Source organism: Epargyreus clarus, unplaced genomic scaffold (genome assembly GCF_041222505.1).
Source record: "Epargyreus clarus isolate Ecla_fem2 unplaced genomic scaffold, WU_Ecla_fem_2.2 ptg000007l, whole genome shotgun sequence".
NCBI lineage: Eukaryota > Metazoa > Arthropoda > Insecta > Lepidoptera > Hesperiidae > Epargyreus > Epargyreus clarus.
This window is the reverse complement of record NW_027332215.1, coordinates 6,843,190-6,866,767: the sequence shown is the minus strand read 5'-3', so window position 1 is coordinate 6,866,767 and position 23,578 is coordinate 6,843,190. Positions and strand designations below refer to the sequence as shown.

Below are 23,578 nucleotides of genomic sequence, written 5' to 3'. Positions count from 1 at the left end.
GTTTGTCAGGCAAAGACAAGGTATGCTGCAAACTCTGCTCTTCGTCGCGCGGCCCGCACATATAATAAATATTACTCGAATCTGGATATCTTCCATTTATCCAAGAACAAATGCAAAAATGAAATAAAAAAGTTACACTATAACGTTAACTAGATACACTCCTTCTTATGTATACTATTAAAAAAATGCATATACACAAACTACACACACACACGCACACTCACTCATACACATACACACACACACGCACACACACACACACACCCATATGCACGAACGTACGCATAAACGCACGCCGTCAATTGTCTACCTATATCTACTAATTGTGTAATCCTGTTTTGGCTTAATTTAAAACATACTGTATATATTGTGAAAATATGATATGTATCGCTGTTGGATTACCTAATAAATAAATAAATAAAGTATAGATAATAAATGAATAGATAACGTAGACCTGCCCTCATTTCATTGTGAATATTCGCGAATAGCAAACGTCACGATTCCCAACTTAGGGGTTTTCCCCCCAGATTTAGGGGGTAAATGAGTGTAAGCTGGCACGGCGTCCAAAAGAAACATGTTCTGAGCCGGCACGGCGAGCTAAAAAAAAAACCGGGAAACGTGTAATAAGCTGGCACGGCGTCCAAAAAAAAAAAGTAGAAGCGCACCTAAAGAGTAATACATTTTTAGGGGAATTTTCAAATAATTAAGGCAATTATAGGGGGTTTCGACTTCAATTTAGGGATAAATATTTTTGAGAGTTGGTAACACTGGCTAACGTCAATACTTAAGACCATAGACGTCAAACAAGTCAATGCCATTGCCATCTGCCATCTTACTTGCTGAGTTTCTGTTTACTTAAATGTGTCCACTGTCCTCATAAATAATTATTATTGCGAGTCATTGACTCAGTTTCACCTTGCCTACACAGCAGTGAGAACAATTTAAACATTATTAGTTATGTTGTAATTTGATTATTGAGTAAGTGAAACTATCTTTTAGTGGATAACGAAAATGGCGAGACTACGCCGTGACCTGCTATGGATGGTGAGTGAGCCGGCTTAGTGTGAAATCCGAAATATCTGGAATATTTTTCGACTAGTCGACTTTAGGACACGTCATAATGCAATTTCTTTGGTTTTTCAACCATTAATCCGACTTTTCTCATTAATTATTTTCTATGTTTATTTTCAGGCGGTATTATTGGTAGTTTTAAGCGTACAACATTCAGTGCAAGTTAAGAAGCCGAAAACGTCTGTTGTAACCAACATCGAAGACATGAAAGAGTTCAAAAAGCTGTTACGTACTAAAACCAATGTATTAATTCTATATGTAAATTCACCTAAAGCCTCCCACGCAATATTGGACGTAGTGAAAGATGTCGCGGACACTATGAAAGGGCAGGCGACTCTAGTTTCCATTGATTGTAATAGGTACATATTGAACTCTAGTATATTATTTTCATAAATATAATGCTTTCTATACCCAAAATGCCACATTTCAAAGATTTTTGTGATAATTGCGCCTTGGACACACATAAAGATGAGGACAAAACTACCCAAATTAAATCTAAATTCATCATTAAAATTTCTTGATAGATTGAACTGGAACCTGCCATATTCTTTGTCAGACCAGACTGACAACCCAATATCTTTCTGCTAAGTAAATAGTTTAAAACTAACCCCAACCATAGAGTGAGGATGAGTGTGCGAGCTTTATGTTGCTAATGAGTCGAGTCTACAAGTCGTAATTGAAAAAAATCTCATAAGAATGGAAGCTCATTATAAAAATAGACTCGGATACGCAAGAAAGTACTCTTATAGGTACTAGGATACGCAGGCAAACCGTATAGTTCTCGTCAAACTACTAGTTTGCTCTGAAGTTGTTCCGAGCATACCTACCTGCAAGAACTTTATGTATTTAAATGAAAGGATACTGTTTCTTTGATTATCCTACACAAGGTTCAATTTGACTCCCTCACAACCTGGGGTTCAACTCCAGGGGCCCTCCTATTTCTGCCTAACAACAATAATAGCAGTGCTAATCGCTGCTTTATTCTGTATTGGCACTTATGTGGGGTTGATTACAAATGTTCATGGGAGGCAGTAGCCATCAGATGGACCGCATGGTCATCTGCTAGTCCATATTATAAAAAAGAAACAATTATTTTATGTTGTTTATAAAAGGTCAACATTCTGTAAATTCAGCAAGTAACTTATACATAGACCGGACTCAAATTCCCAAAAAGACTTGTGCTCTTTGTTAGACTTGAGACCTCTTAGAGACTAGAGATTTTTTGTGTTTAACATTCTGTGTAATGAGATGTTTGTAATAATTTTTCATCTGCGTTTATTGATGAATTTATATTGTAGCTATGTAGTTGGAGATTTCAATATTATTGTTGTGCATTAAATTGGATTCTGGATTCTAATACCAGATTTCAGTGAGTGGGCAGTAGCCACTTACCATCTGGATGACTGTTCTTGCATGATGCATGCTTGTTCGCTACTGCTTTATTATAAAAACAAAAAAAGAAATTGATAAGTATACAACATATTTACACTATTACTTTATAGTGATGCAAAGAAGATATGCAAGAAACTGAAGATACCATTAGACAAGCCATACTACATAAAACACTACAAGGATGGAGACTTCCACAAGGATTATGACAGAGGGGAGACTCTTAGTGCCATGACAAACTTTCTACGTGACCCTACTGGAGATTTGCCTTGGGAGGAGGACCCCGAAGCTGCCGACATCTTCCACCTCTCTGATGGGGAGGTAAATTCATGGACTTAAGTAATAGGTTGATTTAACCATCCATGTTCTGAGGTGTCACAATACTAATAATCTGTCATGAAGATGGTACTCTGTGTAATATCCAGCGAAGCAATCTAGTGAGGACATCCGGTTAGATGTGAGATTTTTACTGGTGGTAGAAACCTTTTCTACTGCCACATCTACTTTTGCCTTATAATGGAAATGTTTATCAGAACTGTGTGTTTCTTTGAAGTGTCTAGTGATAAGTATGTCTACTTATCTAAGGCATTCCAACTAAGTACTTAGAGGACGTAGACAAAGATTAATCCTACCTTAGGTCTAATATGGGATTAATCTTATCTTTAGTTGATTATATCAGTGGACTGCATGGTCATTGGCATGAAAAATCAATAATACAGCAAGTCCTACTTTCGAATAAGTATAGTAAAGTACATGATTAATCATTCAACATAACATGTGGCCTTTGAATTTCTGAATTTATAGTTTATATGTGATGTCACTACAATTTACAGGCTCTCGGCAAGTTTCTGAAGCGTGGAGCTGTATCTAACAAGAAAGCTATGATAATGTTCTACGCGCCCTGGTGCGGCTACTGCAAGACCCTCAAGCCTGAGTATGTCCAGGCAGCAAATGATTTAAAGGTGATCTTAAAATCTAGTGCTAAACCACCACAAGCTTCTAATACCCACATTTAGAAAACTAAACACACATTTCAAAAATCTTTAATTGCAGTTTAGAGGAGATTAGAAACAAAAGGGTAACATCTATGCATTCAGCTCAAAAGCTTTTTTTTATCGAGTTCAAAACTGATTTTTATCAATTTCCGAACACCTTTGGTTCATATGTTGACTTCTTTTAAGAGAAAATAGCATAATAAAAGCACTATTCTGTTCAAAAGGTAACATTTACATTTGTTTAAACTAATGTATTGTGTAGTAGTTGAGAGTTTTGACCCAAAATGTGTCAAGTGGGACTGGGGACATATGTGCATCATTCGTCAAAATTGTCTGTTGCAGGGTGAAGCTTTACTCGCTGCGATAGATGTAGCGAAGCCTGGCAACTCCAAAGTGAGACAGCTGTACAACATCACGGGCTTCCCGACACTTATGTTCTATGAGTAAGCATCATGTTACTATTTTTTGACCTTGTTACCTCTGTTAAGGTATTACTGGCTAATAACAGCAATGTTATGCACTGCGGTGGTGTGGTAAGGTATTCCAGCATTCCTCAGGGGTAGCGGCGCATCTAGGGTCAATCTCAGGTAGGAATGTAATCTTATCTGGGGTTGATTACAGATGTCCACGGGCAACAGTAGTTACCTACCATATTTCTAGTATATTATATAGAAAAAAATAGAAAGATAAATGTGTCCCAACATAAAGTACAATTTTATTTTATTTTTTAGATAACTATTTAGAAATTGTGTGTGATTTGTATGATAGTAGGAATAGTTTCAACAGATTTATTAATTCTTGTTCTTGCTACATGGGTCATTGTATAAATAAATAAGTAACTTACACAAATTTCCAATATATTTCTACAAGAAGCCATTAGTAGCTTTTATACTGATATTTGAAAGAAATCAAACAGAATATTGGTTACTTTCCCATTAAAAAGATCATTTTTAAAATCCAATTCTATCTTATTTCTAATCGGAATAACCATATGAGCAGTGTATTATTTCCATGTTATATTTCCATTGCATGAAGCCGCAATACTGCAGATTATTATACTTATGTACAAATTTATGTATATACCTATGCTCTGTAGCTAATACCTTCCACTACCAATCTGCATTGGAGCAGAATAGTGGAGTATGTTACAGGTTTATGAGGGGACAGTGCTGATAATGGGCTACAAAAATGGGTCACAACTCACAACTAAAATAACTTTATTACATTACAGGAAAGGCCAGTTCCGTTTCCCGTACAACGGAGACAACAAGCGCCAGGCGATAGTCGACTTCATCAGAGATCCGACGACTTACTCCCAGACGAAGAAGAAGGAAGCATCGGACGAGAGCTGGAGTTTGCAGACCGAAGTGCTTCATCTGACCGGTAAATCAATTATATTATACATGAGACTATTTTTTTTTTCCAAATTTTATATCCTTGTTATGATGACTGTACTTATAGCAATCCACTAGGATATTTCTCACACACAAAGACAACACAAACACCCAGAACCAGAATTTTAAATTAATTATTTAAATGTCACTAGCTAGGTTTCAATACCAGAAGACCAGTGCTTGCCGGACTGTTGTGGTGAGTTAGAATTCATCATTGTTCAATTTCAGCATTACCTGTATTTCTGTCTTGTAACATTAAGTGCTTTTTTTCTTGTGTAAATTGTGTGGTAAAGGAGATATACTATAGTCCATTATTAATAATCAATCTATCTAATGTTTTCCCTGCCAAAGATCGACGTGCCACACTTTGTTCATATTGGACTTTGTCAGTGTGGCGAAGATCGTCTGTCGGTTAAGACCGTATATTACGAATCATCATGAATTCTGATGTACTAGTGATGTAATATCAAACTAAGGCATAAAAACACACAAGTGGTTTAGTCTCAATATACTGACATGGGTAGCGTTATCTACGAAATATAGAGAAAAAAATCATTTGAAGTTTAGTCCTGGGGGGTTACTACCATCTCTTAACACAATATTATTTTAATCATACTTTTACTTTTTTGCAAGAAATTTAACTTTTTAAGCAAAATATGACAATTTCAGTTGGTTTTGTACAATGGATAATTAATAAGGGTTTAAGTTTGTTCAACTGTGTATGACGGAATATTTTACTGTTTTAAGGAGGAAATAAAACTTTCCTGAACTATGATGGTTTTTAAAAGATTGTGGTAGTCCCCCAGTTTTCATCTTTGGCTGTGCCCGGAACGCGCTTGCGAAATAAAATAATTTTACTTGTTTTTTACTTTTATGTAAGGATTTGTGTAGGTAAATTAATACTGTAGTCTCGGGAGTAGAATAGGGCTACGGTATCCCCTGCCTGTCGTAAGAGGCGACTAAAAGGGGGCTTCCGGGGTTGCGGGTGGCAAGAGTGGGAGCTCGGACCGTCCAGCAAGCAACCCCGGGAAGGACGACGGTATGTGTGGTCGCATACCGTCGTAAACACCAGATAGTGTGGGAGGAGCCAAAAGTGCTCCCCCAGGGTAGAGCCCGATCGGGGCATTACGCTTGGAGGACTCCGGTTGTGTTCCCTCGGAGATCCCGGAGTTCTCCAACAAGCGTTGAGGACGACCACCGGGGGGGTTTTAGTGCGGTAAAAATCCCACATAACCCGGCGTCGCTCCCACGTCGTCGGGTACCTTTTGAAGGTTTCCCCCTCGTAAACAAAAAAAAAAAAAAAAAAAAAAAAGGTAAATTAATAAATGATGAATAACTATGCCTGATTATTACATTATAATTAGTTTGTAATGAATTTTCCTAAAGTTACATTTGTTAAAAAAAAGAACTTATCTCACACCGTAATAGTAGTGAAGTTTATCTTACTCTTGGACAGCCTCCAAGGTAAAGGTCGGCATATGCCAGTCTTTACCGTTTCCAGATATCGCGAACCTTTTACAAACTGATTTTTAAACGAAGTCGAGTGGAATATTTTATGAATTTTCTTTATGCAATTATATTGACCTTAAGCAGAAAAAATAAACAAGATTATGTGGTAAGCAGGAAACATAAAATTCATAGAAATTTTGGATTCCAATCGCTTCCGCCTATACTTGTATTTTGTATTTGTTAAAGTTGCAGCCGGGTTCTTATCTTTATTTTTAGATTTTTAGATCTATATGTACCTATGTCATATTCCTTAGAAACCCAGTACTTCAGAAAGATTTTTAAATGACTTTTATTCCTTTTTTTAGACATGTTATATTAGTGGATAAAATAATAAACAAATATTGAAATAACATTGTTTTTCAGCCGTACCTACCAAAATTCTCATAATACGCGTTTTACTATTTTATATGTTTAATATATTTAAATAAAAATTATATCAATATTATTTTTAAACTGTACTTGTAAAAATATATTTTACCCCTGAACAATACTGTATGCCGGACTTCCCCGAAAAACACTTTTTCTGCTATTAAAGCCGTAAGAAACCTGTAATAAAAAAGAGCGACAGCACACAACGGTTCAACGGATCAACGGTTATAATTCTTTCACTCGCACACGCGTATATTTGTGAAAACCGACTACATATTTGTAGGATTTTTTTCACGTTGCACGGTCTTAGCCGATACGGCAATCATTTCGGTCTGCTTACCATTGTTTAAAGTAAAATTTATTATATAAGCTAGAACATCTAGAACAGAAACTAGACATCGGATTATATGCACTATCAAAATGCCAAAATATGCATGCAAGTATGCAGTAAAAAGGGCGAAATATGCACTATCAAATTCCTATTTAGTGTTAAGTTTTACGTTTTTTACCCAAGTTGATATAGGGTATCCAATTAATGGGTTTAAGTTATTGGCATTACCTACATTGGTCATGTTTTTGTTACCAAAGTGTTTATAATACCACTTTCAATTTTTGTAATAAGTTACTAAAATATTGAACAAGATGGCAAGGTTGAAAAAATAAAAATTTATTAAAAAATTTCAAAATTTTTATACTTTCCCGAATTTCTGAAAATTCAAGGTCATCGTCATCTAAACTTTTAGTAATTCGTAGCTAATCGTAATGTTAATGTTATATTTATGTTACAACGGTTATAGGTATGGTATTTTACAACTTTCTACTTATTGGACGGGAAATAAAATAAATGGGGCATCACCCAACTGCAATTATGACCCATAACTGCAGTTATGACCCATAAAAACAATATGCTGAATGCATATAACTACTGATATATGCGCTATAAATGAAAAAATACTAAAATATGCAATAACGCAAAACAGTGGCGTTATGTGCATTTGCATATTCAAATATGCAATTACGTATAATCCGATCTCTACTGATATCCTATATGTAAATTTGATAGTTTTTTAATAGTCAACTAAATATTTGATAACATATTATAACAACTTTTACATAAATCTTTAAACAAATGAAAAAAAAAATGGCAATAAATTAGATTTTTAATACAGTATGTCGGTCTTACCCTAACTGACCTTAATATTGATATTTGGTAGGTAAAAATTAGGTAGATTGATACATCGGTTGATGATATAGTCAGGCGTATATGATGCATATAAACTTTTTCCTATTTCTGCCTAATAACATTAGTGTTACGCGATGCTGCCATGGAGACACATACTTTTCTGAGGCATTCCAGTCGATTACGGGCTTAATTACGGATATCCATGGGCGGCAGTAGCCACTTACCATCAGGTGGACTGCATGCTTGTCTGCTATTACTATGATATAAAAAAGCAATAAAAATAGCCAATGACGCAACAAAGTCTAATTCTATATGCAGTCTATGAAATGCAATGACCACTATTTATTCAATACTCAATTGACATTTTTTCTTAGGAAATGTAAAAGTGATGTGTAACTACAATAGTTTTGAATTGTACCCAAAAACCAGTGTCAGTAATAATTCTGGCAGGACTGTTGTCTATCAAAAGTAAAATGAAAATAAGATTTATGCTTGTCTTCTGTCAACGTCACTCTTTCCACGATAGTGTTTTCAAATCAATTTGTGCAATTTATAATAGTATGGTTTGAAACGGAACAAGAAAAGAAATGCAATTTAAGAGTTTGATAAATTATTTCGCGGATATAAAATTACTATGGAAATTCAAAGGTACAGACTAAGATAGCACTCCAAAATTAAATACTATTCTTATATATGTACACGGTTGAAAGTATAGTTTTTTTGCTTTTTATAATGGTACTTATTTAGACATAGTTAGAATTAGCTAGCTCTGTGTAAGTTTGTTAGAATTCTTTGACTTGACGGCGTTAGTACCATATCAGTTGTGGGATAGCAATATGTTAATAACAAGTGCTGCCGACCCTTACTTCTTCATTATATCTATCATCAGCAGCACTTTGTGTTGATGGAATAGTGTTGATGCCGGTTAACAAACAATTAGGTGACCATATTAGTCCTCAATCAAGGGAATGTACCTTTTATTTTTATATTTAAGCCTAACGATAAAGCAGACGTGCTACCTGATGAAAAATAGTCAACGTCGCCTATGAACATTTGCAACACCAGAGGAGTCGTCAATGCATCGCCGGCTTTGAAGAAGAGCTTTTTTGCACGTTTTTTGAAAAGCCCCATGTTATAGCGCTCCGGGAATACCTCAGGACGAAGTTCATTCTACATCTTGCACGTTCGTGGTAAGAACGTCCGCGCAAACCGAACCGTGGAGGACCGCCACGAGTCCAGTTGGTGTGGATGGAACTTCATCCTTCGGCGAGTAGTGCGATGGAGGAATGGTAACGTAGGCACCAGGTCAAATGGTTCCTCGGAACACTCACCATTGTAAAGCCGGTAGAACATGCAAAGGAAACCTATATCCCTCCGCAAACTTAAAGGTCGACCGATCGGAAATCCTCGGATTGTTGACGATTCGAACTGCGCGTTTCTGCACAGAGTCAAGTAGGTTAAGTTGGTATTGGGGCGCCCATGCCCAGAGATGCGAGCCGTACTCCATGTGGGGTCTCACTTGCGCCTTACAAAGCAGATTGAAAAAAAGAGTTGCCCCGCAGTGAAATACTGCTTCGCCCTATTCAAGACGCCCAGCTTCCTTGATGCCAACTACACCTCGACGTCCAAATGACCCCGGTACTGCACCTCACACGATATGTCAACTCCTAGGATCCCAATACTTTTATCAATGGTAAGTGGAATTCCTTGGAACATCGGCGCTATGACGAATGTTGTTTTTTTAGCGGTGAACGCGCAGACTTGTGTCTTCGTGGGGTTAAACTCAACAAGGTTAAGTCGACCCCATGTCAAGACCTTTTCCAGAGAGTCTTACATTTCAGACACAAGTCGGATTCTGCTTTCCTCCACGAGAGTCCGAGATGTGTTTGCATGGCCTGAGTACACAACATCTAGTTCTACAGCCCGTACTATCATCCGCATAACAATGAGTGCTGCCAATATTTTGCAACATGTCATTAATATGCTGAATAAATAGTGTGGGAGAGAGGACCGAGCCCTGGAGCACGCCAGCGTTAATAGGCTTCGTGTCTGAGCAGCACCCGTCCACAACGACTTTGCGATTTGCCGCTCAGACAAGAAACTGGCTACCCATGTGCACAGCCTCTCGGGAAGACCGTAAGATGGAAGCTTCGCTAGAAGGGCCCTATGCCAGACCCGGTCAAAGGCCTTAGCGATGTCTAGGCTCACAGCCAATGGCTCCCCGTTGCTCTCAACAGCTTGTGCCCCACGGTGAGTGAGGTACACAAGAAGGTCACAAGCTAATCGGCCCTTTCGAAAACCATACTGGTGATCGCTGATCAGTTAGTGATCCTCAAGGTACCTAAGGATCTGCGTGTTTATAACACGCTCCATAGCTTTTGAGAGCAAGGAGGTTATCGCTATAGTTGGCCGGGTCGTTGCGGTCACCCATTTTGGGAATCGGTTGAACGAGGGCTACCTTCCACGAAGACGGTATTTGTCCTTTGGTATAGGAAAGCGAGAATAAGCGCGTTAAGATAGGAGTCAACTCGGGAGCACATGTCCTCAGCACCACTGCGGGGATTTCATGCGGCTCCCTCGACTTCTTGACATCAAGGGATAATAGAGCTTGCCTGACAGCTTTCTGCGTAAAGCGTATATTAGGCATAGAACTCTCACACCGCGGGATAGTCGGCGGTGTGATCAGTTTGTCGTCGAGAGTCGAGTTTGAGGTAAAGAGGGCGCTCAGAAAATCGGCTTTACCCTTCGTCGTATGGCCCAGAGAAACGTCTGATATTCGCAGGGGTGGTAGTGAGTCAGCGCACGTACTAGGATCACCCAAAACGAAGCATAGCTGCCTCCCGGAACCCGTCCCAATCTGCTGATCTGTAGTGCCAAACTTGTCGCTTCCCCGGAGGTCGAGCCCCCGTGGAATGCGACAAGGGCACAGAAGAACTCACCAAGCTGTGGTCAGAAGATCCAAGAGGAGCCTTGACTATCACTGTAGTTCTCGGGATGGTTGGTCAGCAGAAGATTTAGCAAAGACGCAGTATTGGTCTCTATATCAGGTACCTTAGTATGACCGGGTACGACCTGGGAGAGCCCTTATGCCAAGGAGAAGTCATATGCAGTTCTTCAGGCGAAGTCCGCGATTCGGGAGCCCAGCCATTCAATATGGTGGGCATAAAAGTCACCCAGAATCACCAACACCGCAGAAGAACCTGCTGCAGCATTCTGTCAACCGCCTTGGACTGGAGGGTAAAATACTAGGTACTTTTAAAATACTAGGTCCGACCTAGTCCGGTAAAATACCTAGTCCCGGTACCTGTTCCAGTATATACGCCTCACCTCTAGTAAAAACCATTAGTCGTCTTCTACGACACCCACAGGCAGGTATGGGGTGGTCTATTCGCCGCAGGAGCCTCACGGCAAATTGTATCTTTAATTGGCTTAAGATGAAACTTTTTCTATAAAGAGTTCTTACACGTGGCACTGACCACTTGCAACTGGACTTAACCCTCGTAGCAGATGAGCATGTCCACCTGATGGTAAGTGACTACTGCCGCCCATGGACATCTGTAATCAACCCCAGATAAGATTAGATTCCTTAAGGTCGCCCACAAATAGGCCGCTACCCTCGAGGATTAAGCTGGAATGCCCCAGAAAAGTATGTGTCACTTACCAAATCCTTCAAACCAAAACACAGCAGCGCTTAACACAGTTATTATTAGGAAGAAATAGGTGTAGCGGTGGTGCCGCCCGAGTCGAACCACAGAAGGTTTTACCAGCTTCAAACTCTTCTCTAATACTCCAATCTTATTTATAAGTTTATCAAAAACACACTACATTCTTTTGTACAGGTGAGAACTTCGACACGGTAATATCGAAAGCTGAAAACGCACTGGTGGTGTTCTACGCGCCATGGTGTGGACACTGCAAGCGTATAAAGCCGGAGCTTGAAAGCGCTGCCATAAGAATAAAAGAGGAGAAGGTAATGTTTAAATAGAAAGTTCTGGTACAGAAGTCTTTCTACTTATAATCTTCCTAAACAGTAGTTATGGCCAATTTTTATAGGTATTTCAGCTAAGATTTGCAATGTTTTTATGCTGATGGTGTTTAGGTTGGATTGTGTTCGAATTCCGGAAATTATTTCCAATCCTTTTTAACACGCTTTTATTAGCTTGGGTTGTATCTATGTGTGTAACAGAATCGTTAAGCATAATTTTCACCAACTTCCACAACTCTTGATTAATTTGAAACTAATCAGAGTTGTGGAAGTTGGCTTTTATTGCTAATCCAACTAAAAACTAGAAAATATTTTTAATGACAATGAGTTTAAGAGTAAAGGGTTTCAATTCAGAGTACAAAGCGTGGGATGCAGTTTACTGCGGTTCATAACTATTTTCTCATAGATAATTGCCAATAGAATGATTGTAACATTTAAAATATCAAGCACCTCTCTAAAAACATGTTATAGTACATGCAGTCAGATAGTATTGTATTCTCTAATGTTATAAGATCTCCATGGCACTTACTCCAATATAAACCTGGACCTCCATCTCCCTATTTACTGAAGGAGGAAGCTTCATTCATATTTAGTTATATTGCACACATTCAAGGAAAAAATACTTCCTCCAGTTTTAAACTAATTACAAGTGCTATAATATTTACGAATACATAAAAAGAGATAAAACCAAATATATAGGATGATTCATTTCGAGGTATTTTTATTTAAATAAAGAATAATAAATAAAAATAAATTCATGTTATAGTCATTATTACTGTATAAAAGAACAATTTTTTACACTTAGTTCTCAAATACTATTTCATTCAAATGTTGTCCGCAACTGCGGTTAACATGGTCCATTCTGAAGTTCCAATTTTCAATGACACGTTAGAGTATTTCTAGAGATATTTGGCCAATGACTCGAGTAATATTGGCCTCCAATGCATCAATCGTAGCCGACTTATCCATATAGACTTTGGACTTTACATAGCCCACAAAGGAAACAGTCGAGAGGTGTTATGTTCTCTCGACTTTAGCCGGCCAATTCACTTCACATTGAATTCAATCGTAGATGAAGACATAATAAGTTCTAAGTATCAAGTTTAGATAATTAAGTCGACATTTAATAACAATAATGACATTTCCATGTTAGGTAAATAAAAATCTGAAGTATATGTAAGTCTGAAGTATATATTAATATGAATACCAGTGAACATACAAATCTTACAATAGATTTAAATTATTTTTATATTGATGGCAAAAAGATTAATATTTCTATATCTATTCAAGCTAACTTTTGTTTATAAACAGACAAACGGCATATTAGCTGCGGTGGACGCTACGAAGCATCCGGACTTGGCGTCGCGTTTCGGCGTGAAGGGCTACCCAACACTCAAGTACTTCAGCAAGGGCGAATACAAGTATGACGCGAGTCATGTGCGTCAGGAAGAACAAATCGTTAGCTTCATGAAGGTATGGGGTTCTTTGAAGTGTAAATTAACCTTCCGTGCCTACTCCTTTCTCTTAACAAAATTTTCTGTGGCTTTATAATGAAATTACCTGGACGACCTGTGTGGCGGAGCGGTCCACATACCGCTCTGACGCGCAGAGGGTCTCGAGATCGATCCCCGGCCAGTCAGACATCTAAACGACGAATTTAGATGTCTGTTTCTGGGTCTGGGTGTTTGTGTATTTGTCTATGTGTGTACCCCCACGACACAGGGAATCCTAGTGTGGGGCTGTGAGTGTAGAATGCGTAATTATTCAGAATTGTCTCTCCAATTATAGGTGTCAATGTTAACTACTGGATATAAGTACTAAACATTCTATTAATGCAGTCAATAATAACATTTGATTTTTTTAATTAACAATATAAATAAGTTAAAATTAACAATAACAATATTTTTAACATAAATAACATGTATTTTCAAATAACAATAAGATATACATTATGATTTACACAAGCCATTTAAATTCACGTTGACACAAATGTTGCGCGTTAATTTTAAGGTATACAATTAATCAGCACAATTGTGTAGGATCCCAAAGAGCCCCCGCCTCCTCCGCCGCCAGAAAACCCCTGGGCCGACGAGGCCTCGGCAGTGCGACACCTCGACTCCTCAAACTTCAAGACCACGCTGCGGAAGATCAAACACGCCCTGGTCATGTTCTATGCGCCGTGTAAGTATACATTAATTAGTCATTAGTTTCTAATGTGCGCACCATCAGATGGACTGCACGCTACTTCTAAATTAAAAAAAAAACCGTTGAACCCAACTGCGAAACTGATTAAAGTGGCACTGAGCTTCATACCTAACAAATCATTGTGTTAAAATTAGTAAATACGAGTAATGCAATAAAATATCATTGGAACGTTACAAATGGAGGCCAAGGGACAAGAATTGCTATCCTACAAATTAGGATTTAGGTTTACACTAACCCCTCCTTGACATCCTAAAAATAAAATTGCGCCCATTGACAATTGCAACCTAAATGTTACATTTCAATTAACTATATTAAAAGGCAGAAATATGTGTAACAACGCGTTTTGGCCTACCTCAGTTGGAACTCCAATCCTATTTAGAGTCGGTTGCACAACTTACCGTCAAGTAGACTGCAGGCTTGTATGGTACCTTATATACAGGGTGAATTTTTCAAACGGGCTTTCACGGCCAAATCCGAAACTATAAGGATTAGCGAAAAATGCTGAAAGGAGTTACGAGGCCGATTTTGATAAAAAAACTAAAACTGTATCATTCGTTTTAAGGCCTATTTGAAAAATTCACCCTGTATACCGTACCGATATAAAGAAATCTTTATCCCCAGGGTGCGGTCACTGCAAGAGCACTAAGCCGGAGTTCGTGATGGCAGCGGAGCGTTTCAGTGACGAGCTGATGGTGGCCTTCGCGGCAGTCGACTGTACCAATGATGCAGAGCTCTGCCAAGGATATGAGGTCAAGGGGTACCCCACGCTGAAGTACTTCAGCTACTACGATAAACTAGTGAAGGATTACACTGGTGATAGGAAGGTACGTGAATTATCTTTTTCGTTTTATTGCTTAAGTGATATGGGTTACGAAGATTTGCTCTGGGTCTTCATGTATGTCGGATAGATTTCTTCTTCTTAGTCGATTCCTTATGACTGAGGCTCGTGACCATCAAAAACAGCCCTGTCTATGATGGTCTTCCATGTAGTTCTGGTGGTAGAATGGTAGACTGTGGTGTTGCTGGTTTTCTTAACAACATCTGTCCATCGGAATGATGATCTCCATTCTTAACGCATTCCAGCCACTTGATCTACGACTATCAACTTCTTTAAGTTATCTGGATCTTGTCGTGCCACGTGACCGAAGAATTTCAGGACCTGTTGGAAGCAAATCGTGGAGAGTCTCGTTTGAATATGCAGTTCTAAAAGAATTGATGCGGTGGTTCGGCGCGCTGTTCAAGAAATAGCCAACATTGCGCCAGCACCACATTTCAATCAATTCTTGCTCTTATTCTTGCTTTCAGTGTTCACGTCTCTGAAACATATAGTAATATGGAAAAAAATAAGGATCTTTACACGGTTGACTTTTGTGGTTCTGCTAATGCTTTTATTCCTCCATATTTTTACCAATCGCTTCATCGCAGATTTTGCCAGCTGTGCTCTGCGCACCACCTCTTTTTTCACAGTCGCCGTCGTTGGTATTCAGGGTGCCAAGGTATATTGGCTTATATTACAATCTTCACTGTAGAGTATTATCTATTTACAAATCATTTTCAAAATTAGTAAACCCGCAAGGCATACCAGACAACATATCAGATGGTAAGATGGTAGAACCATTATGGTTTGACTGGGTAAATATTAAGTATAAGTACTCCTACACCAATTTGTAGTGTTAAGCAGTTCTTGTATACTAGTGCAAAGGTCTACATCCTTCCATCTACGATGCTAGTTGATTTATATATGTTCTACTCATCTTAGTCTTCAAGAGTGACAACGCATCTGTAAGTGGCTTTAGATTGAACCTCTTCTATATGCAGTGGTCGACAATGTCCATGGATGCCAATGATGTTATTATTATATAGAATTATTAAGCGAGCAGTCCACCTGATGCTACTTCCGGCAATAGACAACTGTACTCAACCTTGGATAAGGGACCTTAGATCGGCCATAGATGCTAGCCCTGAGGACTAAGATGGAACTCCACAGATAAGTATGACTCCCTCACAACAACCTTTATAGTGGAATATAGCAGCGCTTAACAATGCTGTTATAAGGCAGAAATAGATAAAACACAGGTGGACTGAATGTTATTTCATTGTTATAAAAAAGGTTCAATCGTGGACCAGAGTGACATTTAAATGGCTCTAAATTTCTGACAGGTTGGTTTGTATACACGGGGATCTATTGTTTGCAGCTGATATTGTAAAGTAATACTTTTAAATAAAAACAACGTCAAGTCGATTAAATGTTCACATGAAATACTGTTTATAGGAAGAGGGATTCGTATCCTTCATCCACAGCCAGATGGGGAGCAAGCGAGCGCCCAATAAAGCTGAGAAGACGAACCAAGACGCCGGCTTCGGCCCCAACGTAGTGCTAGCGACTGACGATAACTTTGAAAAGCTCATCGGCTCATCGAAGCCAACGTTCGTGATGTTCTACGCTACATGTGAGTATGGGTTTTACCACGTTTATCCAGGTATAGTCCGCTCTGAAGTTGTTGCGCATAACTACAAGCATATATTTCGTAGCAGTGTAAGGGCATACTAATGCAGCTTTGTACCCATGGGCGAGAGCGGGCAACGGACGGGTGTCGGGAGGGGTCCCGCGCTGTCTTCGTCTCGCTAATATCTACAATTTGCTTATCGACGCGACTCATTTCTACATTCAGAGCGGACTAGCAGTTTGGCGCGGACTAACACAACATAGATACAGTAACATGTAACGGAATATTTTAACTCGATTTTAATCCACTTTGAACGGTTGGATTATTTCTAAATTTTGAACAATTATCAAGTACCGATGGCGATACACATTTTAATACTTTTGTCCCATTCTCCTCATCAGAGTCGGCAGGATTAAAGATTTTCCTTGTTCGATTTTATCGTGGAATTATAATATTATTTCACAAGCATTTATTTATGATCAATTCTGTTGTTTGAAACAGATCGATTGTTGAGGCAATAAAAGTGATGGAGGTACTCTTTGTGTGTAAATTCCTCTCTCATTCGTAGCGACGAAGCTTAAATCCCTGGCTTCTCTTTGACTTTTCAAAGTTATGTGCGTATTACAAATTAATTATCATTTTCTTAAACGGTGAAGGCAAAACATAGTGTTGAATCCTGCACGCCTGACAGTCCAAACAGAGAAAGCTCTTAAGGATGTGTGAAGTGTACCAATTCGCATTTGGCCAGCACTATGGAATTAGGTCATAAACCCCTCTCACTCTAAGATTGGACCTACTAGTACTACCACTACTACTACTTACTCTTTGAGATTCCACCCCAATGGCACTATACGATGTGTTCTTGTTTTGTAAAGACATTCTCTGCTACAAGGCCTTCTTAAGTCTTCCCAAGCAGAAATATATGCGATCCATCAATTAGACTCCTGCCTATAATATCAGATGAGATGCATGCATATTCGCTGTTTTAATTTTATAAAAACTTGATCAAATTCCTGCTTGCCACCACCTCCAATAGTACTCCTGTCTTTATTTGAAGGATCTAAAAAAGAAAATTTACACAAAGTAGTCCAACTATCCTAATACACTCAACTGGTAGAATCACTGGATATTTTCCAGTTAGTTTTCCATTAGCCTATTTGGTACTTATGTACAGGAAATTGATTTAAAATACTTATATTTGTTTTATTTTGATTGATGCAGACATCACTCTATCCAATTTTACTTTCTAAAGATCTAAATTTGTCTATATCTAGCATGAAGAAATTCTTAAATGTTGATTTTTGTGTAGTCAATACTTTGGAAGGGGCGATTATTAATGAAGGATATTAATCTATTTGATTCTTGATTTGGATCCATTGCTCGTTATTTTTGTACATATCTTTGGAACCACATATCATTATAATGCAGATAAAGTATTGATAAAAATTAATATATAACGTTTGTAATTTTTTGACATATTTGTTACTAATTTACTTATTTTATTTATTTTATTTTAGGTTATTACTTATTATGATTTGTGATACACTGCTGGGCACGGGTCTCCTCTCAGAATGAGAAGGATTAGGCCATAGTTCACCGCGCTGACTAAGTGCGTATTGGTAGATTTCACATACCTTTGCGTTTTTTCGATTTTCGCGATTTTTCCTTTTGCGATTTCACTGAGTTTCTATAAATCATGTTTATTACATAGAAAAACAAAATAATTCCAGGGTGCGGCCACTGCGTGACAGCGAAGCCGGCGTTCAGCCGCTTGGCCACTAAGGTGAAGTCCGCTAAGATGGGGGTGCAAGTGATCGCCCTGGAAGCCTCCGAGAACCAAAAGGCGGCCGACATCGCCGGCATCCAGACCCTGCCGACCTTCAAGTTGTTCCTCAAGGGCAAGCTGGTCGCCGACTACGACGGTGATCGCTCCACCGACGACATGCTCACTTTCTGCAAGACCAACAATGTGAAGGACGAATTGTGATTAAAGCCAGACGTGATCATCCGCGGTATATACGTGATGTTCATTCGACCGTACTATAGACTGTTTTTATTACAACTTGGATCCACTCCGTTAATACGACTCGTGGCGCGAATTTACTACAGGAGGCGAGCGAACCGACAGCGACGGAGGTCGGAACGCTGACTCCGCTATGTATTTCGTTATTTTGTGCGCGCTTGTGTGGTGCGTTGTAACCGTTTTGTGTTTTGTATGACAGTAAAGAGGAGTTATTGTTACCATTGACCTAATCAATAATAGACGTTGACTTTGCTCTTAGTAACTTAGATACTCGCCGAATACAGTCAAATAGACGCGAGTGTGTTAATAACATTTTGGGTGTATTTAGCACTCCCCGCGCGTCCAAGAGCGTTCTTCGTGCTGTGTTCGTTATTCGACATTGATGAAAGGATTGTTCTGTCTGTTTTCGTGCGCGGCGTTTACATATTGAACATTGTTCGGCAAATTATTCGATGGCTTTACGTGTAATGGTCTGCCTCACTGAGCACATAGTTTGGCATGGTCAAAAGTATGTTTCATCGAACATTGTTTGGATGTTTAATATTAAATATGACAGTCATTTATTGTTAGGTCAATGTCGATTCCAGTTGGTGTTGAAAATATTTGTGAAAAATACTGTATGTGACACACAGTATGGTATTTGTGCGTCATTACACACACATAACTACACTACAAGCAAACCACACATGTCCATATGCGCGCAATTGAAATAAACAACATATATAATTATAATCTCTATATACTTGTCGACTTGGCATCTAATATATTGTAGCCGCATTATATTTATTAGAATGAAATTGTCGTGCTCAACTATTGTTATCTCGCGTTGAGATAATTTTATTGTGATTGAAATGTAGTTCCCTATATACATATTGATATATTATTATGCTATCTGACTTTAAATTTATATATTTTTTGACATTATTAAACATTTCTGCTTCTTTTAGGTATAGTTCCCGTAGCGTTTCGTTTGACTCTGTTACTGATGAATATATCATCAAATATAATTATAATTATCTAATATTTATATTAAAATAATGATTCTATTTTACAATAATAGACCCTCATGAAATATTAGTACATTTCTGTGATTATATCTTAACCATTCCATTATTTTGTAATCCGTAAGCTTCCGAAAATATATCATATTTTTTTCTTAATGAAATCAGAACACTCGCAAATTGTTTAAGTACAAAGATTTGCTTATGATCATAATATATCAACTGTTATTTTTTCACGATACTATCTACAAATATCACAAACATTTGTATTGTTTATGCATTTATTTACATGGCTTTAACTTTATTTATATTAGTAAATTTTTATTGCAATAGTTTTGTTATAGTTTATTATTTTTTATTATCTAATGGACAGACAGTAATGTTATATACGTAATAGTACAATAATTTGTTCAAACTTTTTAAAACTTAATTATGTTTTATCTAATTATTAATTATATTCATAATATTTTTATGACTTCATACTGAGATGTATTAAACGATTTATTTTTAGTTCGATTAGAATGATTTGGAATAATTGTCAATAAAACAATATAACGTAATTTTGATCAATTAATATTAAATTTAATTAGGATTAATTTTTTGCTCAGATTTTAACTATTGACAAATAACGACATATCGAATGGATTTCTAAATTGTATGAAATTGTTAACAGTAATGTAAAGTTATTAATTATGTATTTCATGTAATGATGCATTCAATTTTGATTTCTAATGAATTCCTTAGTTTTATTTTAGATATAATTATAACGAGCTTAAAGTGGGAAAAATAATTATATTACTTAAGAAATATTAAGATATTGAAAAGGATATAAAATTGAACCTATACTTCACTATTACAAACCCAATTACAAAGTCTAAATTTTGTAATTTGCAACGTTTATAACCAGAAGTTATTTTCGAAATTTGTATTTAATGTACGGCAGCGTATAAAATACGATGGAATAGTAATGGTTCAAGTCTTAATAAATAAAAAAGTTTCATTGTGTTCTGGACGTAATAATAATATCAAATGATTGCTAATCGTGGTTTGCCCGCTGTGTTTCGTTAATTTAGATTGAAATACAGTAATACGCTGAACTTATGCGATTGGTGGCATTGCGATAACCGCGTAAGTCGAATTCGCGTAAAGTCTGAACATATTGAACAATAGTATGGCGACAGTTAATCTATATTCGTTAGTGGAGAGTTGGATTACGCTCAAATAGATAACTAATCGCGTAAGTTTGGGTATCGTAACTTGAGGTATTACTGTATATTCAAATTAAAACTAATTTACAAAAAAACATTACTTCAAATACTTCTAAATAATTATGTACAATGTTTTGATCATATTACATCGGATATATTGTGATGGAATATTGCTAGGATTATTATATTTTTCGCAATTACAACGCATAATCATATTCTATTCATACTTCTTTATATTCATTTACATGTTTTTAGACAATTTTAAATGTTTGTAACAATTACTTTTACTAACTAAGCGTTTTTTATATATGTCTACGACTAAACTATACAAAATAATATTTATATTAGTCTCTTTACGTACTTACATAAAATAAAACCTAATTAACAATGACATCTTATCTAATCCTACATAATATAAGTAATTCTAACGAATTAAAACTTTATAATGAAGTATACATAAATTGTTTAGGTTGAAATTGATTACTTGAACTCGTGCATATATATTTATATAGAATATTTTGTTCTATGTAAGTATTATAATTTATAACCTATACTTTGATACATTTCATTTTTTTTTGTATTCTGCATCAATACCCCATAGCGTTAATTGTTTTAATCATATAATTTTTGAGTTTAATTGCAAGTTGATTATTCATTTTAACAAAGTAACATTTTTGTGTGCTTTTTAATTACTAGTTATTTAAATTGTGTTTCGTAGCTACCTTTGACTACGATATTAACTATACATTAGAATGTTGAGTTCTGTTATCAATTTTATATATATTAGATTTTGATAAAGTACTTTCGTTTTCTTTTACATGAATATATTTTTTTGTGATCATTATACCCGCACATTACAATTATAGTAAGATACATGATAATATTCTGAAATAGAGCTCGGTATGCAACAAAGGACCTATGTTATTCCCTATAAAATAAGTTTGTTTCTATATAATTATGTTTAGTTTGTGGGCCATAGACACAGAAACCGAATAGTCTTCTAAAGTAAGAAAAATATAGTTTCTGGAGTATTCAGTATAAAGTCACCTCTACAAACTTACTTTTCTAGGCTCAATCAGAGTCATTGGCATCCATATATCGCCGCGAGCCCATATGCTGATCTTTACGTGAAATGATTTTCCCTTAGAAGGCTATTTGGTTACTTGTTCTATGTTGTGAGCAAGCCGTAGGCTTACGTTTATAATTTTTCCATCAGATATCTTCCACAAAAATATTTAATAGTCTTCGTTTAGGGTAAAGTACGTCATGACATGAATAAATATTATACAATAGAATCATGTTCAATGTTTAGAATAATAATTATAATACTAATCTATGTACGATCGTATAAAAATCTATGCTTTGACAATAAATAATTACTTTGCTAATTATAGATATTTCTTTCTACTTAGTAGCAGTTTGTTTAAGGATATGTACACAGTCATTATTTATCTACTAAATGAAACATATTAACAATCATATTGTCGGACTAAATGAATTTGTTATACTACAATCTGTTTCATAAATGTTGTGTTAACGATACAATAAATAATTTAGAAGTGGACTTCATGTTTACATATTCTCGTACATTTACAATAGAATTATAAATCAGATCTGAAATAACGTATTACAAAATGTGGTCTTCTGAAATTTATGTGTCTGTTACGTATAGTCCCTAATTGTTAAGATTTCACGGTGGCCGATGTGCGTAGGTAAGGTAAATATGAATTCAATACATTGATACATACATGTCGCTAATAAAGGGCGGCCAGTATGCAATATAATGTATGAATTAACAAAAAAGATATTGAAATATAATCTCAGCCATTAATGGTAATTTAAATGGCCTTCTGTAAGACCTATATATCATGTAATTGATGTGCAATTGTAACGAACTAACCCCTTGTGTATATACTCTTAGGGCTTTTCTTGTCATGCGAGGATGGGATAAGTGTCTATAAAACGACAGGATTTGAGTGGCATGTGGATACGTTAGCGTGATAAGAAAAATGTCCTTAAGTACAATACGTACGCAAACAGAGTACATATAACGAGGTTGCAAGCAACTGTCGCAAAATGGTTAAATTTTTAATTGATACCTGTCGCTTAAAAATTAAAACATTTTTCGTGGTCTATGACACGTGGAATCTAGTCTCGTCTAGATGGCAATGCCTTTGGACGAGGACTACCAACCGAATTTACTCTTACATTATAGTTGAGACATATTGTTCTCTAGTGGAGTGTGGGTATTTCGGAAGATTTCCGCACGAACAGGCTTATGGCCTTTAAAATTTACTTACAACTATGTACATGGGCCAATGTGAACAGTTGTTTATGTGTATGACGAAAACAATCATAATCTAAAATATCAACCGAAATTCTGAACTGTTCTAAATAGTACTAATGTTCTATTTGATGTTTAATTCAATAAATAATCATTATTATACTGCATAAATGTTATTTATTTTTTTAATTTGCCTTGTAAACTATATTTGACATAGAAATATTTTAAACTTATCACATTTATAAGATCATTTGTCGTTGGATATTAGATATGTATATTCATTGTTTGGTTACAGATAAATAATTCATATTCACATGTGAATAAATAAAAAATAAAACAAAAAGCCGTTGTAAAATGTCCTCCACGAAAAGACAATAGAGCTGGCGAAGTATCTTGATTTTAGGAAGATTCACTTATGATCCTATCATTATTTTAGAGCTAGGGTTTCGACGGGCTCAATTCTCATGAATAATGTATTTTAATGAAAATTAACCTTCATTCATCCGGTCAGTACT

At 36.6% G+C, this 23,578-nt stretch overlaps 1 protein-coding gene across 1 annotated transcript; it reads left to right on the top strand.

The window, feature by feature from the left end:
- Positions 1 to 852: 852 nt before the first annotated feature.
- On the top strand, positions 853 to 23,234 carry LOC140743308 (protein disulfide-isomerase A5). Its single transcript, XM_073074475.1, has 12 exons — positions 853 to 1,044; positions 1,192 to 1,430; positions 2,574 to 2,781; positions 3,294 to 3,422; positions 3,798 to 3,898; positions 4,687 to 4,838; positions 11,750 to 11,880; positions 13,207 to 13,368; positions 13,935 to 14,076; positions 14,722 to 14,924; positions 16,373 to 16,550; positions 18,278 to 23,234. The coding sequence occupies exons 1-12, from the start codon at positions 1,012 to 1,014 to the stop codon at positions 18,532 to 18,534; spliced, it is 1,935 nt and encodes a 644-aa protein (XP_072930576.1). The 5' UTR covers positions 853 to 1,011; the 3' UTR covers positions 18,535 to 23,234.
- Positions 23,235 to 23,578: the final 344 nt, after the last annotated feature.

Coding starts and splice junctions, on each gene's coding strand:
- LOC140743308 (XM_073074475.1), top strand. CDS start 1,012: ATGGCGAGACTACGCCGTGACCTGCTATGGATG. Junction 2,782..3,293: donor TCCACCTCTCTGATGGGGAG/GTAAATTCATGG, acceptor TACAATTTACAG/GCTCTCGGCAAGTTTCTGAA. Junction 3,423..3,797: donor AGGCAGCAAATGATTTAAAG/GTGATCTTAAAA, acceptor TGTCTGTTGCAG/GGTGAAGCTTTACTCGCTGC.